Source organism: Coenobita brevimanus, chromosome 70 (assembly GCF_032717465.1).
Source record: "Coenobita brevimanus isolate Jiangsu-jjx chromosome 70, ASM3271746v2, whole genome shotgun sequence".
Classification (NCBI taxonomy): Eukaryota; Metazoa; Arthropoda; class Malacostraca; order Decapoda; family Coenobitidae; genus Coenobita; species Coenobita brevimanus.
The window spans coordinates 2,368,388-2,385,016 of NC_137023.1; the positions used below are offsets into that span (position 1 = coordinate 2,368,388).

General features: G+C 40.3%; 1 protein-coding gene across 1 annotated transcript in view; it reads left to right on the forward strand.

Moving 5' to 3' along the window:
• Positions 1–2,376: 2,376 nt before the first annotated feature.
• Positions 2,377–16,629, forward strand: part of Gli (carboxyl ester lipase-like protein Gli) — a 108,073-nt gene continuing 93,820 nt past the window's right edge. Inside the window, exons 1-2 of the mRNA XM_080277499.1 lie at positions 2,377–2,827; positions 14,376–14,584. Coding sequence (XP_080133625.1) covers positions 2,377–2,827; positions 14,376–14,584 — 660 coding nt within the window. The remainder of the gene's footprint in view (positions 2,828–14,375; positions 14,585–16,629) is intronic.

The following is a 16,629-nucleotide window of genomic DNA, read 5'->3' on the forward strand; positions in this document are numbered from 1 at the left end:
TTCGAAAGTCAATAGTTTACGTTTAGTCTTCAATATACCTTAAATAATAGTGTCATTCCTACAGAGAGATATAATAATAAATGGTGCACAGTGCTGCCTCTAGCGGCCAGGTAAGAAATCAATACGCACGTCCATATGAGGAACTCCCTACCACACCTAAAATTTTTTACAGATTCAAAGTCCTTCGTCAGTAAACGTGAATGTTATGCTCTTTCAAACTCTGTACAAAGTGGAGAACAAATTGTGCCATGAATTGGAACAGAGAGACTCCAACGACCTGTACAAAGTGAACACAAGTGGCAAGGGAAGCCAAGGTGGGGGGATTCAGACGCGGCTGAGTATATCAAACATCCAAGGCCTTATTTATGAAGAATCTTGGGAAATTTTCATAACAGAGAATTTTCCTACTAATCAATTATATCCGGGAATAGTTGTCTATGGTTGTATTTCTCACTTTATTGTTTATTCAACAAGCTTGTCTGAGGAGTGTTTAGTAGCTGCTTGAGTGGCGTTAAGAACATAAACATTTTTATTGCATACGCAACACAAGCACAATAAAGCTTCTGAATATAACGCCATGTCTTGTTGTTGTGGGAACTGGAGGTGGGTGGGGCGGGGCAGGGTTACCAAAGCTGCGGATTTCACGCCCAGTGTGGCTATATGAAATCCAAGGGGACAGTGACAGTGATTTTTGAGTACGTTATTGAGTGTGTATCAGGGATGGATCCAGGGGGGGGGATGGGGGGATGCATCCCCCCCACCGACCATGCATCTTTGAATAAAGAGGCAATTTCAACACTGAAATATCAGTATGTCGCGTCAAGTCTTTGGTTGAATCAGCGAATCAGACCCCCCCACCGAAAATTCCTGGATCCACCCCTGCTGTGTGTATGTAGTTGAATCTGTGCCATTGCAGCCTGATGGTGTACTCATGCAATTACTAGGTTCTTGCTTTCTCCAGACGATTTTATTCAGCATATAAAAGTTCCCTAGTAGTAAAACAGATATATAAATCCTCCAGTCTCCTCAGGTGAATAAAATCGTCTGGCTGTAGCAAGAATAATATAAATAACATTGTCGGAGATGTGAGGTAGTGGTGGTGGTGTAAAAAAAAAAAAATAACGTCGTAGGAGAGATGCGGCGGTGGTGGTGGTAGTAGTGGCATAGTAGTAGTTGTAGCACCAGAATCATCTAAATATGAACCCAGTAAACTGTAGGCTGAAATAGACCACCAACCTCCTCTCAGTAGACTGGGGGATGTGGGACGGTGGTGTAGCCAGGCAGTGGTTATGTCGGTGCCACCACGTGAAGGCGTCCCTCTTCAGCGCAGGAGTGAACATTCAGCTCCTCTAATTCGGTGACGCTTTTCCTGATTCTTGCCACCTTTAGTCGAGTTTATGCAGCTCAGGAAAGATATTTTGTCGAACTGTAAGGGTTAGACACAACATTCATTAACCCGTCACTTACTACGGGCCCTAAAATCAGTGTATATAACAATAATTAAATATAAGACTCACTTCAATGATGAACGTAACTCATCCCTGCCATATTGACTTCACTCCCAATTCTTTAACTTAGATGAAGTTTTATCTCAGTTTTGCAATAATATTGTTTTTTAAAAGTTGGAATTACAGCGAAAGGGAGATCTGAAATCTACCAATGCACTGTGAAGCATATGCAGTATACTCTCAAGTGTCTGGAGTTTATCAATTTTCTTCCGCTACTGAATGTTTCCTATTAATAAATCTACATGCAGAATATCTATTATGAATCTTCAGCATTTCTTATACATACAGTGAGTCAGTTGAAGCGATAAATGGTATCTTACTAAACGATAATATGCAGCTGCAAAATTCTTTATCAGCATCGTGATGTCTTTCAGCATATACTGTGCAGTACAAAAAATAATAAAGTTGGTACCCACTGCAGCAACAGCAGCAGTAGTAGTAATAGTAGTAGTAGTAGTAGTAGTAGCTCTAGTAGTAGCAGTAGTGGTAGTAGTAGTTTTAGTAGTGATTGTTGCTCTTGTATTAGTAACAGTAGTAATTGTTCTTATAGCAGTAGCTGTAGTAGTAGTAGTATAGTAATGGTAATGTAGTAGTAGTTGTTGTTGTAACATAAGTTCATCCAAAAAATAACTTGTAACTATTATATTACGCGCTGCAGCACTGGGCTACATTTGGGCTTGTTTAGGTTGATAACTGGGCTGGGATCTGATTGTCTCACCTGGCAACACTGGACAGTGGGAGGGAGGAGGGGAGGTGGGGCGCCTGGCAGGTAGACTGGCTGGTTAGTGCAGAGTTCGTCTCAGTGTGTATGGCAAGTATGTGCGGGGAGGCGGCGTTGCGCAGTGCAGGGTGAGGAAAGACGCGGATAATGCCTCGTGCAGTGTTGTGGTGTATGGTGGCTGTGGTGGGGGTAGGGGGCCAGTTCCGCAATGATCGTGACCAGGAATACTATCGCGACGACTACTATCGCTACGGCGACTATCGGAAGGACCAACCACCCCCGTACTCAACGCCTCCGTCCTTGCGCTCACAGTACAACAGCGGAGACACGTACTACGGCACGGACCGACGCTACGACACCCGATATGATGATCCCAGCAAAGTGCGCGGCTTCGATAATCGGTACGAGGACGAGAACTACCGGTACAGTGACGGGTATCAGGGAGGGTACTTGGGACGTGGACGGTACGATGCTAGAGGGCGTGAGAGGCCAGGGTACGACGGGCGGCACCCCTGGGATGAACACGATAGGAAGTGGGGTGTACTGGATACCTGGAGGCCCGACCTTCAAGGCCAGCTGAGGCCCTCCGAACAGCCAGGTAAGCCAGACACGTAGGAGAGAAATTAGATCACCTGGGTTTTGATCCACCTCTGGACCATATATATTAAGGATTCAGTTTGCAGATCCCCTACTCCCTTTTTTAACAGTTTGCAGATCTCTCGCTCCCTTTTTTAACTCAGTCCACATTAACTTGGCCTATAATTGCCATCTCTCTTGAATTCGAAGGTGTAGCAAGAGACTGGCCCTAAAATATACTGTACACCTAATCATCGCCAGAATACAGTCACAGGTCCGTCTTTTTCCTAGGTTAAGGACGCTTCCTAACGCCTCTTCCTAAGCGATTTATTTTGCTTTATTACACCTTGCCGTCCTCTTCTGTGTTACGTAAATCATTCTAATATCACCATACTTTGCATATATAACGCACGAAACGATAACAGCCAGCCGCATCCCCCCAAAATTAATCGGTATGGAAGAGGTGTTAGGGAGCTTCTTCTTTAACTGCCAAGAATATGAGTCCAGGTCATTACAAAATATATGAGTCGTAGTATTGCCTTATTTTATCACTGGGCTACCGGAAAATGCAGAAAACTTATTGAAAAAGTCCATCAATTTGCGGTGGACAAATTATACGATACCTAATTAACGTTTTAGGTGTATCAACATCGGAAAAACCAGGCGGGGAGGAACAGAGGGCTTGCCTTCCAAAATATCCAATCTTCAAGAGCATTTTCTCGGTAAATGAGTGCTTGAATCTCAGAAAAGGTACCAGGTCACAGATTCCCCTTTCTTTGATTTTCCTTGTACAGTTTGATGCTTTTTTCATTTATTATTATTATTTTTTTGAAGTTTTGCCAGCACAGAGAAGGATGCTGATGTACTTTAGGTTGCCGTAACCTACCTTTGTCTCCCAGCCCTGCCCTTGTTAATAATGAGTTTAACCTGTCGGCGAGGGAAGGAAATGCATAAACCTAATAGTACACGTGCTGATGAAATACAAAAAAACATCCTCCAAAATCGTCTTCTGAGGCTAAACTACATGACTTTTTTATCATCATTTTATCCTCTCTTCCTATCAGTTAACGGGGATGGGTAGGAATTAGAAACTACAAAAATATATAGGAAAATTATCAACAGTGTCTACAGAGAAATGGCCCACATGTATAATCCTTCGAAATTCTCGCCTCCACCCTTTTTTTTTTTTTAATGACGTTATGTACGCTGTGTTTGATGAAGTTACATTTTACTACATTATCATCTGCTCATCTACTGTCCTTTAAAAATAAAAGTTCATACCGGGTACCTATCAGCTTCGGTTTAGTATGCCATGGATCTGTTTAGTACTCTGCGTCATGTACTTAACATTCATATAATTATCATGCAAAAGTGGAAAATATCAATAATGTGATCTTTGGTGTACTTCATTTGCTATCCTGGGCAAATAGTTGTCATAATGAAGTACAACTAATAATTAACACGGGAACTCATAAAAGGTACTCAACCATTTCACTGAATAATAATTAATGCAGTCTAATTTTGCTCCCCAGTACTTGACTGAGTATAGCGGGTAAAGTCAGCTGCATGTCAGCTTACTGTCTACATTATTTTTTCTTAATTGTTAAATCTCCTTTAGAGTTTTCGATTTAAATGATAAATGACATTTCAGAATCACATAGGTACTGTCTGATCATAGTGGCAGATGTTTTACAAGACCAACCAGTTTTGTGTTACTCATATAACATTCATTCATATACAATAAGGTACGTACATATATCATCTAGGTTATTCATGTTCTTCATCTCCCTCCCTGTGCCCTGAAAGGAGGATGGCGGGCTGCAGAAGGGCAATTTTAGCTTCCACACCACTGGGTTCACATTTCAGATGAGTCTTGAGCGACAGCAACAACAACATAGCGTTCCGACAAGCTGTGGTTCACAAGGTTCTATTCCTGAGGCTAGGTTGGGTCTTTTCGCTCACGTAATGCCAGAAAAGGAAGAGCGACCGGTCATACTTGCTTTAACTGTGTGGACTGGGTAATCCCGCTCCGGGTTCTTACGTTCCTGACGAGGCAAGAGAGAGAGAGAGAGAGAGAGAGAGAGAGAGTAAACAAAATAACTATCCGATTTTAGCCAACCTATTTTTGAGAGTAGGTTAAAGATCAAGGTTGTAGGCTTAGGTCAAAGTCTGTCTGATGGAGATCAGGTTGAACAGCTTTTTCTAATTTAGGCCGAACTTGGGGGAAGAGTTAAGAGTGAGGCAAGAACAAAGTGCTTGGATAACACACACACACACACACACACACACACACACACACACACACACACACACACACACACACACACACACACACACACACACACACACACACACACACACACACACACACACACACACACACACACACACACACACACACACACACAAAGGAGCAGCTCATTTTAAATTGTAAGGCGTAATATTTTGCTTTAATCCTTTCATCTTTAGGACGTCATTCATATCTAATCCTTTCTACTGCCAGATAATTTTATTCCCCTTTAGAAAACACTCAAGTAATGGAGGGATCAGTGAAATAACGTACATAACACCTCTAGCTTGGAAAATATCTCGTGAATTAAGTAAGGTCTTTCATACACAGCTATAATAAAATAAAATATGGTACGTCATGGTAGTGAAGACGTTAATCAGTGACAAAATAGAAAATAAATTGGCTACAGTATTTCAAAAGTATTCGTCTCTGTATGTAATTTAAAGCAGCTGTCAATCCCATCTCAAAATAACCCCATGCTGTTACACTCATACACCTGACACACTTGGCAAGCAAAGGTCACTACAGCTCTTACCTATATATTTGAGCTTGATGGTCTAGTGTTAGTATGCCCCAGTCGGAATGACGGTCCCACCAACGTGTATGGGTTTGATCCACAAGAGACGGCTGTAGGTTCCCTTTCATACATAGCCAGGAAGGAGAGTAGGCTAATCTTCCACCCCTTATTGTACAACACTACACTAGCCTACTCTCAAATCCCTATCGAAGTATATAAAATGGGAATGGCTGTTATCCAATCCCATGCACCCAAATCCTACATTTCATTTGACATGGTCGTAACATAAATGCATCCAAGCTTCTCATTAAGTTCTGTGTTCCTGTCTCCACTTTCTCTTGCATTATTAACACAATGAACCCGAAAGCGTCGCACATATTTTATTCTTGATGCTACCATTCGTTTTTAGTCAGCCTCGTAGTGCACCCTAGTACTGAAGGAGTGAATGAAGGCTTAATCTAACCCATCCTCTTCAGACACTCTCTCCTGAGACGAAAGAAATCGTTCAGATGCACCAAGAATAATCTGAAACAGACATCTCCGTACAGACAGGCCTAAGCTTCCTCTCTCCTGTACCTCTCTTGTTTATCCATCAACCCCTTTCTTGATACTGGTCTTATTCTCTCATCAGTTATACTCAATAGTACCTTCATGTTCTCTTCATTTATCATGCATATCCATTTATTATGTTCTTATCCATCCCACTCCAATGACGGCCTTTTAAATTTAATTCTGCTGCTTTCCAACAGTTTTCCCTCAGCGCAGGAGAGAACTCTCCACCTGAAAAATAAATAGTTTTTGTTAACCATATAAAAACCAATGTTCCTAAGCTGCATAAAATCACCTGGAGGCGGCACGAATAGAACTATAAAAGGACGTCACAGTACTGAAGGTGTTAAGCAGTCCTATAACCTCCACCTTCACTCCCCCACCTAGACTCTCGTTCTCTGCACCCATCTCTCCACGCAGCTCAATAAACACTACACAAAAAAAGATAAAAATAAAGCTCATTCCTGCACCCGACCGTGACCTTTCTTCTTGTCCTTGGGCCGGTCAGTCTCTAGGGCAACGTTTCTTTCCTCCGCGTTCCTGTTCGTTCACCATTACAACTTGTGTCTGTATATAAATTAATCCACTCTCGGCTGTGAAGTGTTTGCTGGCTGTATTTTTATTATTTATTTATTTATTTATTTTTGCTCTCTCCATACAATTTGATTAAGCTCAGCACATATTTCTAAAATTGAAAGGCTTAGGTATATCTTTCAGTAATTCCCTCACTCGTGCACATCCTTCCAGAAGTAAATAAAACTGCTTCGTGGTTGCCATACGGAAATGAATAATACAACATCCAGCTCTCTAATGCAAGAGTTAACCATTTCTCCCATTCCTTCACGTATGCAACAGGTTAACTCTGGAACTGTCCCCCTCTGTATATCCTACTCCCTATGACCCCCAGTCTTTGTCCAGGCATCTCGAAACGAACGGATCTTGAATTTGGCTCCTTGTTATCTTGTTTCTGTTTTTCGTGGGGGGAACAGTCTTACGGGCTTCTGGCCTTTGGTTCCTTCTTCCTTGCATTAAAAAAAAAAAAAAGGAGAATATTTACGCCTACGACCTATGAGCCCCGGTGTTTAGGCTACGAACTGAGGCAACGCACAGACACTTTCAGATCTCCCGTCCGTCACTCACTTTCACTCTCCTCGCGGCTCGCTTGTCACCACGTCTCTCATTTTCGTTTCCATTCACGATCATGTAGCTGTAGGTGGATTGTCTTCACCTGGCTGAACCAGGTCACACTCATAATCTTAACACGAATCTTTAAGTTGAATAAAATCGTGTGGTATTAACAAGAATGAAGTTGAAAATAGGTCACTGAACTGGGAATGAAAGGGTTTGGCTGTGACAAATAATAATAATAAAAATAATTGAATGAATACATAAATACATAAATAAGTAAATAAATTTATAATAATAATTATAATGATAATAATAAAAGCATCAACAACAATACTACTACTACTACTACTACTACTACTACTACTACTACTATTCTGGAACTACTACTACTAACTACTACTACTACTACTACTAGTAATAATAATAATAACAATAATAATAATAACAATAATAATAATAATAAAATAACGTGGTAAGAAAGTTAACATCACAGGTTCCAATAACTCCCTAGCAGCTGAATAAAACCGTCTGGGTCGGGTTATGTATTTTTCCAGTTTCTTTCATCTACTCACAGACGATTTTCAGTATCCAAGGAAAGGCCTCGTACTGAAGGGGTTAATGAGGGCTGCATTTAACCTCCCTCCCCCAGGATCGAAAAGTCTCTCATAATGTGAATAAAATCGTCGGAAATAAAATAAAAAATAGACAATCACATAATTTAGGGCGTCAGTCCTGTGGATAATAATGTGGGATATTTTTCACTCCACCCAAAGTCCCGTATTTTCGTCGCTTCAGGAGGCTTACTATACTCTTTTCACTTCCGTTTGGCTTAAATTATCATCTCTTCTTCTTAATCCTGAGTTATAGTTTTAGATTAATACTAAAGTGTAATGCTAGTCACGAAGAGGTGCTATGGAGTGATATGGAGCCATAGTGCTGTCTTCTTTCTGCCAATGAGTTACACAAACGAGAAATAAGCTGTGCAAGGACGAAAATCTGGGCCAAGTTAAGGTTTGAATAATTTTTCTGCCCGCGGTAGGTCAGTATTCCCATCAGTGATAATTAGGCAGGTCAGCAGCAGAAAATGGCATACAAGAGATTATTGAAATGAAGTAAGCGAAAAACATCGTTAAGGTAAATATGCTAGGGAGCTACCTAAGGTGTCCACACACACACACACACACAATATATATATATATATATATATATATATATATATATATATATATATATATATATATATATATGCAGCGAGAGAAAGAGAGAGAGCAAAATAATAGTTGCACATGCACTCATGCACTCATCTGAGGCAATCAGCGATATAAAATAAGTACAGTTTTATATAAGTAAATAAATTAATAAATACGTAAAACGGTGTTAGGGTATTGAATACATAAATAAACAGAAAATGAAAGTGTGGTGTCCTACTAACCTTCATGAGTGAGCTTCAGAAATCTCACTATGGTGACACCGTTCTTTTTTGTTGTAGTCTTGCTGTTGGCAGACGATTTTATTCAGCTGAGGACAAAACCCGCGCAGAAAAATGTCTAGAACCTCTCTTCGTTAAAATATCTTAATTAAATGTAGCCTTGCAACCAATACTCGATTTTATTCAGGTCTGAAGCAAGTCCGAGTGGTGCAGGAGTGAAAATGAATGCTGTGTGTTGTGGTACTGTTTGTCTGCCTTGTAATTATAACCCAGTGTAATTTGCATCTCCAGTCTGTCATTTCTTTTCCTTTACCCAGCCTAACACCGAAAGATTTATATCGAACTTAAAATTGATCATTAGTAGTGAAGGGAGTAATTAACCTTCACCTTACCTCTCAAGTGGAAACATTTACTTTGGAGACAGCAAGAACAACATAAAAAAAAACGTCATAAGATATGAGGGGTTTATTTTATTCTTGCGATTATATTCAGATTTAGTGGTGAAGATGTGAGATGACGCCTTGTGCTGTGTTCTTGTCTGCTGTGTTTTTTTTGCTGTTTTTGTGTGCTGTGTTATTCCCTGCTATGTTATTATGTGATGTTATGGTGTTACGTTATTGTGCGCTGTGTTATTGTGTGCTGCGTATAGTAGTATGTTATTGTGTACCATGTTGTTGTACGTTGTCTTACTGTGTGCTGTGTTATGGCGTGCTGTGCAACTGTGTGCTGTGTTGAATGTATGTGTGTTGTGTTACTGTGTGCTGTTGTTGTGTATTGTGTTATTCTGTGCTGTGTGCCTCGTTAATGTGTGCTATATTATGTTCTGTGTTCTAGTGTGCTATGTTCTTGTGTGTTAATTATAAGCTGTGTTGTTGTGTGCTATGTTGCGTCCTGTGTTAATGTGTGCTATGTTATGTGCTCTGTTCTTGTGTGCTATGTTATGTGCTGTGTTCTTGTGTGCCATGTTGCGTGCTGTGTTAATGTGTGCTATGTTATGTGCTGTGTTCTTGTGTGCCATGTTGCGTGCTGTGTTAATGTGTGCCATGTTGCGTGCTGTATTAATGTGTGCTATGTTGCGTGCTATGTTAATGTGTGCTATGTTGTGTGCTGTGTTCTTTTATGTTATGGTGTGTTTGTGTTCTTGTGTGCTATGTTCCGTGCTGTACTAATGTGTGATTTTAATGTATGTATTATTGTATAGTGTGTTATTCTCTGCTATGTTATTGTGTGCTGTGTTAATGTGTGCAATACTTTTTGCTGTTATTGAGTGCTGTTAATGTGTATTGTGTTATTATGTGCTTGTTTTGTGTTATGTTATTGTGTCCTATGCTATTTTGTGTTGTTAGTGTGTGATATGCCACTGTGCTTCATTATTGTCTGGTGGTTTGTGTGCAGTATTACCGATTGTTGGGTTGTGTGCTGTGTTCTCTTATTCTGTACTACCTTATTGTGTACTGCGTTGTGTGCTATGTTAGGTAATTGTGTGCTTTGCTACTGTGTACTGTTTCCGTGTGCTAAGTTGCTGTGTTATATTCTTTTGGGCTACGAACTTGTGTGCTGTTTTGCGTGCTAATTCTGCAACCACCTCAGTCTTTGCCGTGAATGCCTCCCACTGTATTAGCTCACTCATGGTCGGGATAATTCTAGCCCAGTATTTCATTACAACGGAATTTAGACGATTTCCTTTAGCTTGGAACGAATACATGAGTTGATCGTGATTATAGTGACCATTAGCTCACAGGGTTGGGACATCTCAAGCGTTCTAATGCAGCTAACCTGAAATTATTATTATTGGTATTATTTTTAGTTTCCACCCGTTACATAGGTGGAGACTATGTATTGTTCTCGCTGGTATTATTATCATTCCCGCCTCAGAGTCTCGTGACGATTCCAGGAGAAGTGGAGACTGTGCAAGGAATCTGAAGGGCTCAGGTTATGTGTCCTGGCATGGGCACTTGCTGATAGAAAAAAAATCCAAATCCTTTACGTGCACCGGAAAGGCATGTTGGAATGAGTCTTATTTGTGAAGAAGTTGGTCGTGTCTACTAGAGATTTCGATTCGACCTGCACAAGGAATCTAAACGTCCCAGGTTATGTGTCCTGGTATGAGCCTTTGCTGATAGAAAAAAATTCCAAAACTCCCCCATGGGGTCAAAGTCATTGTAAGAAACAGTAGGTGACTACCCGCAGGACAGTTAGAGTTCTAGTTATTATTATTATTATTATTATTATTATTATTATTATTATTATTATTATTATTATTATTATTATTACTACTACTACTACTACTACTACTACCACCACCACTACCACCACCACCACCACTACTACAACAACTACTACTACTACTACTACTACTACTACTGCTACTACTACTGCTACTACTACTACTACTACCACTACTATTATTATTTTATTATTATTATTATTATTATTATTATTATTAGTATTAGTATTATTACTATTACTACTACTACTACTACTACTACTACTACTATTACTATTATTATTATTATTATCATTACTACTACTACTACTACTACTACTACTATACTACTACTGCTACTACTACTACTACTACTACTACTACCGTACTACTACTAAATCAACTATTACTACTACTGCTACTACTATTTATACGATTACTACTACTACTATTACTACTACAACTACTACTACTACAGTACTACTACTACATTTACTATTGCTACTACTACTATATCTACGATTACTACTACTACTATTACTACTACAACTACTACTACTACCGTACTACTACTACATTTACTATTACTACTACTACTGTTACTACTACTACAACTACTACTACAACTACTACTATTATTATTATTATTATTATTATTATTGTTGTTGTTGTTGTTGTTGTTGTTGTTGCAACGGTATTGTTGTCGTTGTTGTCGTTGTTGGTACGGTATTATATTATTATTATTATTATTGTTATTATTATTATTATTATTATTATTATTATTATTATTATTATTATTACTACTACTACTACTACCACTACTTCTACTGCTACTACTACTACTACTACTACTACAAGACGGGAGTGAGTATAAGAGCATGAGAGTGTTAGGCTACACACGACTCCCAACGTCCGTTAACACTCTCACACACTCATGACTCACTCTTGCCCACATATATTCATTTGACACTAGATGAAACAAGGGACTGGGGATGACGTGATCCTGAAAGTTAATGATGATAGTATTTGCACCCTCAGGATCTATCCAGCTATTGCCAGACGCCTCAATCCCGTAAGGGGTTGCCACAAACAAATCACCTCCATGTCGCCCTGGCCCCCGCCATTTCACTGCCCTGCTTCTAGTTTACACCCCCTCTCTCATAGACTGTCAGGATGTTGTGACTAATTCTCAGCTAAATAAAATCTGGGGTTAGTTGGAATGATATAGCAGAGTTTGCCTGATCTTGAAATTCACTGGCTATGCTCACTTGCAGCTGAAAATAAAGAACAAGGGAAGTTTTCTTGTGCGGTTGGGAAGCTTACTAATAATTCTTCCTTACTGGTTTATTTCTGACTCTGCTTCGTTACTATATTCCAGTGTGTCATTCATGCAGTGTTTGTTGATGTTAAAAAGATATAAGAAGGAAAATGGATAGTAATGCGTAGTTTGGAAAAGAAATCGTAAAGGGAGAGGTACTAGGCATGCGATGAGAAGAAGGGCCCAAGAGTTGTCGTATCATGAGAGAGTTAACTAGGCTGTCCCACACTGAACGACCTTGTCCAGTGTGAGTCATGCTTTTACACTACCACTGCACCTGCATCACGCTGACGACACGACAGTACTTCCCCTGTCCTGTCTTGCTCATAGTTTACCTCTTCAGTGCAAGTCCGTAATGTCATGGAACCAGGTGCGTGGCTCTGGGCTGGGTACAAAAGGAAGATGCGCGGATTTCTGTTCGGCATGCAACCTGTAATAGATGGATCCCCAGACGATGTACTTGTGCTAATGGTACACTGCAGTACTTGAGGCATTTTCAGTATGCGATATGGAGAGGTGTGGAGGATAGGCTGGAATGTCTCGATTGGAGCGACATCCACTTGGAATGCATGGAGTTTTGTCACTTAGGGCAGACGCTGAGCGTGGGAGGAGCCGAGGCTAGCTCCACTGACAGAATGTTAAGTGGATGGAAGGAATATAGAGAATGTTACTTCCGCCGACCACGACGTGGCCAAAGACACTAAGTACAAAACGTATGAGAAGTATTACAGTGTGTTATATCGCTGTGAAACCTTGTCAGAGAGAAGATATATAGATTGACTCACACACAAATGAGAATGTGAGATGCATGAATAGGATCTCAAGAAGTGACAGTTAAGAAGAGTGTGCTGCAAGAGAGATGTGGCAAAAGAATTGTGAGAGGTGATGCGAAGTGAAGCTTGAGGTTGTTTTGACAAATTGAGAGGAGGAAGGAGAATGACTTCCTGAGGAGGTTCAAAGGTGTAAATGGGAAGAGAATGGTGTCCAGAGGTAGACAGAGAAAGATGTGCTAAGAGGTCAGGTGTGGAGACCTCAAGTCTAAAGGACTGAACAGGGAAATGGCTGGTAGAATACGACACATGCAGACGCGACTTGGTGAAAGAATTTACTGTTGAGTCGATCGAAAAAGTAATGCCCAGAAGGAGTCTGATGATGTCCAAAATGATCATTATAGCACGGGATGTTCCGATCTGATTGATGCTTATCTTCTATACGTGCATATATTAATAGTACTGACTAGGAATGTCAAAAAAGCAATATGTATGGAATCCTTAAAAACTGTAATTTATCAATGTGGGAGAGAGTTATCTGGGAGTTTGAACTGAATATCGTTTCTTATAGTAACGTCACACTGTTTCGCGCGTAAATTTGCGCCTTTACGTTTTTCGTCGACCATACAGTACATAGGCTAGCATGGTCACTGTATCCATAAACGCGAATGTATATTTATCCCTGATGATTTTACTTAGGTTATGGGAGACTTAGAACTTGAGGGGTTAGCGGTTGTCATTATTAATCCCTTCAGTAGGAGAAGCCGTTCCAAACCTGAATTAAATCGTCTGGGGGTAGCAACTATAGCATGCAAAATTGTGTTATAGGCTGAAAGGGGTTATAGGATTATTTATCTTCTCCAAACTGACAAATGGTGAAAAAAAATGCTGAAGTTGCAGTACTTTTTCTTCTGCGTTACTACAAGCTCAATGGTTAAAAAAAAAAAAAAGAAAAAAAAAAAACAGCAACAAAACTACAGTTCAGATATTTAATGTAATTTTTGTAATATTATGTAGAGGAAGGTTTGTTCAATTACTTTCAGTTAACCCTCTACAGGTGGGGTGCTTCCTCACAACGAAGTATGTTTGGGCATCTCTAAATGAACAGATCTTGATTTTGGTTCTTTTGTTCAAGTTTCTTTGGGAGGAGCAACTATAAGCAGGTATTCACCCTTTGTTTACGCATAATACAAGGTTTCTTCAATGTGTGGGATTTTGAAGTGTATGAACTGTGTGTGTGTGTGTGTGTGTGTGTGTGTGTGTGTGTGTGTGTGTGTGTGTGTGTGTGTGTGTGTGTGTTAACTTAATAACGAATCAATAACCACACACTCGATCTCTAACCCTTGCCTCTCGTCTCCTGTAGGCCTGAACCTGCCCCTTGCGGACATCTTCGTCACAACAGACTCCGGGAAGGTTCAAGGGTTCTATGTGTACCTGTACGACAAGCCTGGAGTGCGGCCCCAGGAGCGCCCCGTGGCCAAGCCCATACACCAACAGCGGCACCTCATGAACGTGTCTGTGTTCCTGGGGGTGCCGTACGCTAGGCCCCCCATAGTCGAAGGCAGGTTCAAGGTAAGGCGATTTATTATTATTATTATTATCGTTATTGTATTATTTTTATTATTATTATTATTATTATTATTATTATCATCATCATCATCATCATCATCATCGTCATTATCATCATCATCGTCATTGCTCCTTTTATTACTGTCATTATTGTTTTATTAGTATTATTATTAATGAGTCTACTTTGTGGTTCGGGGTGTCATTCAGGTATACTGATTGGATATAGCGATGCCTGTAGGTAATTCTACACTAAATGACATGCCAAATGATTTCATGTACTCTAAGAAACCTGATGTATTGCATAACCTTCTACTTTGGGTAATAACCATACAGCCAAGTAATGGACGCCTTGTGGTCTAGTAAATCAAGTCCCTTCGATCAATAGCAGCCCACCTTAGTTTATTTTCAAGATGGGGTGGCTTGTAGCTCGTAAAGTGCCACTCGGGACAAGGGACTCTGCATATGGATTCAAGACAGATACAGTGGATGGTGCTATAAAGGCCCAGATACTAAACAGATGTCTATGTGTTTAGGCTGCATCAGAATTGGATGTAGTTGTGTCTGTATTTACATTAAAGCATGAATATGAGTAGGGTTGGCATAGGAGCAAAATTCAAGACTAAATGTGGATGCAAATTGGATTACTGAGGAATGTGTGTGAGGTTCAAAGAGTGGATAGGATATGAAATGGTCTGATGCGACGGAAATGTGAAATAATAAGGACTGTTGACAATATGGTAAGAGAGAGTGCGCTTTGATGGTGTGGTCATACGGAGAAAAGGAGAGAATGGATGCAGATAAGAAGGTGAAATGGGCATAGGTGAAAGAGTTTGTAGGTGGGAAGACGAGTGGTTGACAAAGAAGGTGGATGGATATGGTAAATTGCAGTTTGAGAGAATTAAATATGGAATATGATATCGTTAGGGAACTCAAAAGAGGTCGAGATGATTGGGTGAATTATGTACAGAGTAGCACTTGATAAGGGTTTGGCACATCTTTTTATATTTCATAGTCGACGGACTGACCCAGACTGACAATTGGACGGAATGTAAAGTCCATCAATAAGGAAAACTATTACCAAAAAGTCAAATGGCTAGGCATATGAGATGAAGCCAGGATTCAGCGGCTTGTATGATGTGTGTGAGTGAGTGTCTGGGTAGCCTATATACTTTTGTAAGCTCTCCAATCCCTGACTAACCCCATCCAAAGTTACCTTCTGTTTCAACAAATCATCATCCTACACATTATCTACATTTACTTTCAAACCGCGTTGCTCAGAGACGTCCACAAAACACCACCAATTTGTGAAGCTCCTGTTTACTATTAGCCTGCAACACATTATCACCTTAATATACTGCAATAGATGTGAGATACTCCATCCTTCACCAGTAATTACAACCCTCCACCATCTCTCCACAACTTGAGTATTAAATAGTCTGAAGTTAAGAAAAAATACTGATAACACGTAATGGAAGTGAGGAGCTGAAGAATAAAAAACGATTCGCCCACTGCACATGACCTTCACCTTCGATCACGAGACAATTTCCTGCACGTATTATTGCTTTGTATCCGGGGAAGGGAAGGAAGTGGGAAAGAGGAAGCTAACGTGGGTAAAGAATCATGGATCTTATTGTCTTGGGCTTGGAAGGTTTTGTCGCACCTGTTTCATTTTCTTTACATGGAGATCAGGAGTGAATGGAGAGTAATAGACTGACTAGAAGAGTATGTGAGAGTGAGGTGGATTGGAGAAGAAAGAGAGGGAGGTCTAGGAGGACGAGATGGAGAGGTAAGGAGCAGGAGTGTGTAAGGGCGGGTGGCGTATTGTGTGAGAGATTGGCGGGTAGTGTGACTGAGAGTGATATAGGTGGGACAGGGAGAGGAAGACGAAGAATTAGATGAGGAGATAAGGTGTGAGAGTATATAAGGGAGGGAGACGGCTAGTGGGAAGAGGAGTAGCATTTGAGTAGGGGAAAAATCGCATGGGGATTCTTTTGTCTAGGCCATCTCTCAAACGACGCAGTCAGGCAATAGATAGATCAATAGATGGA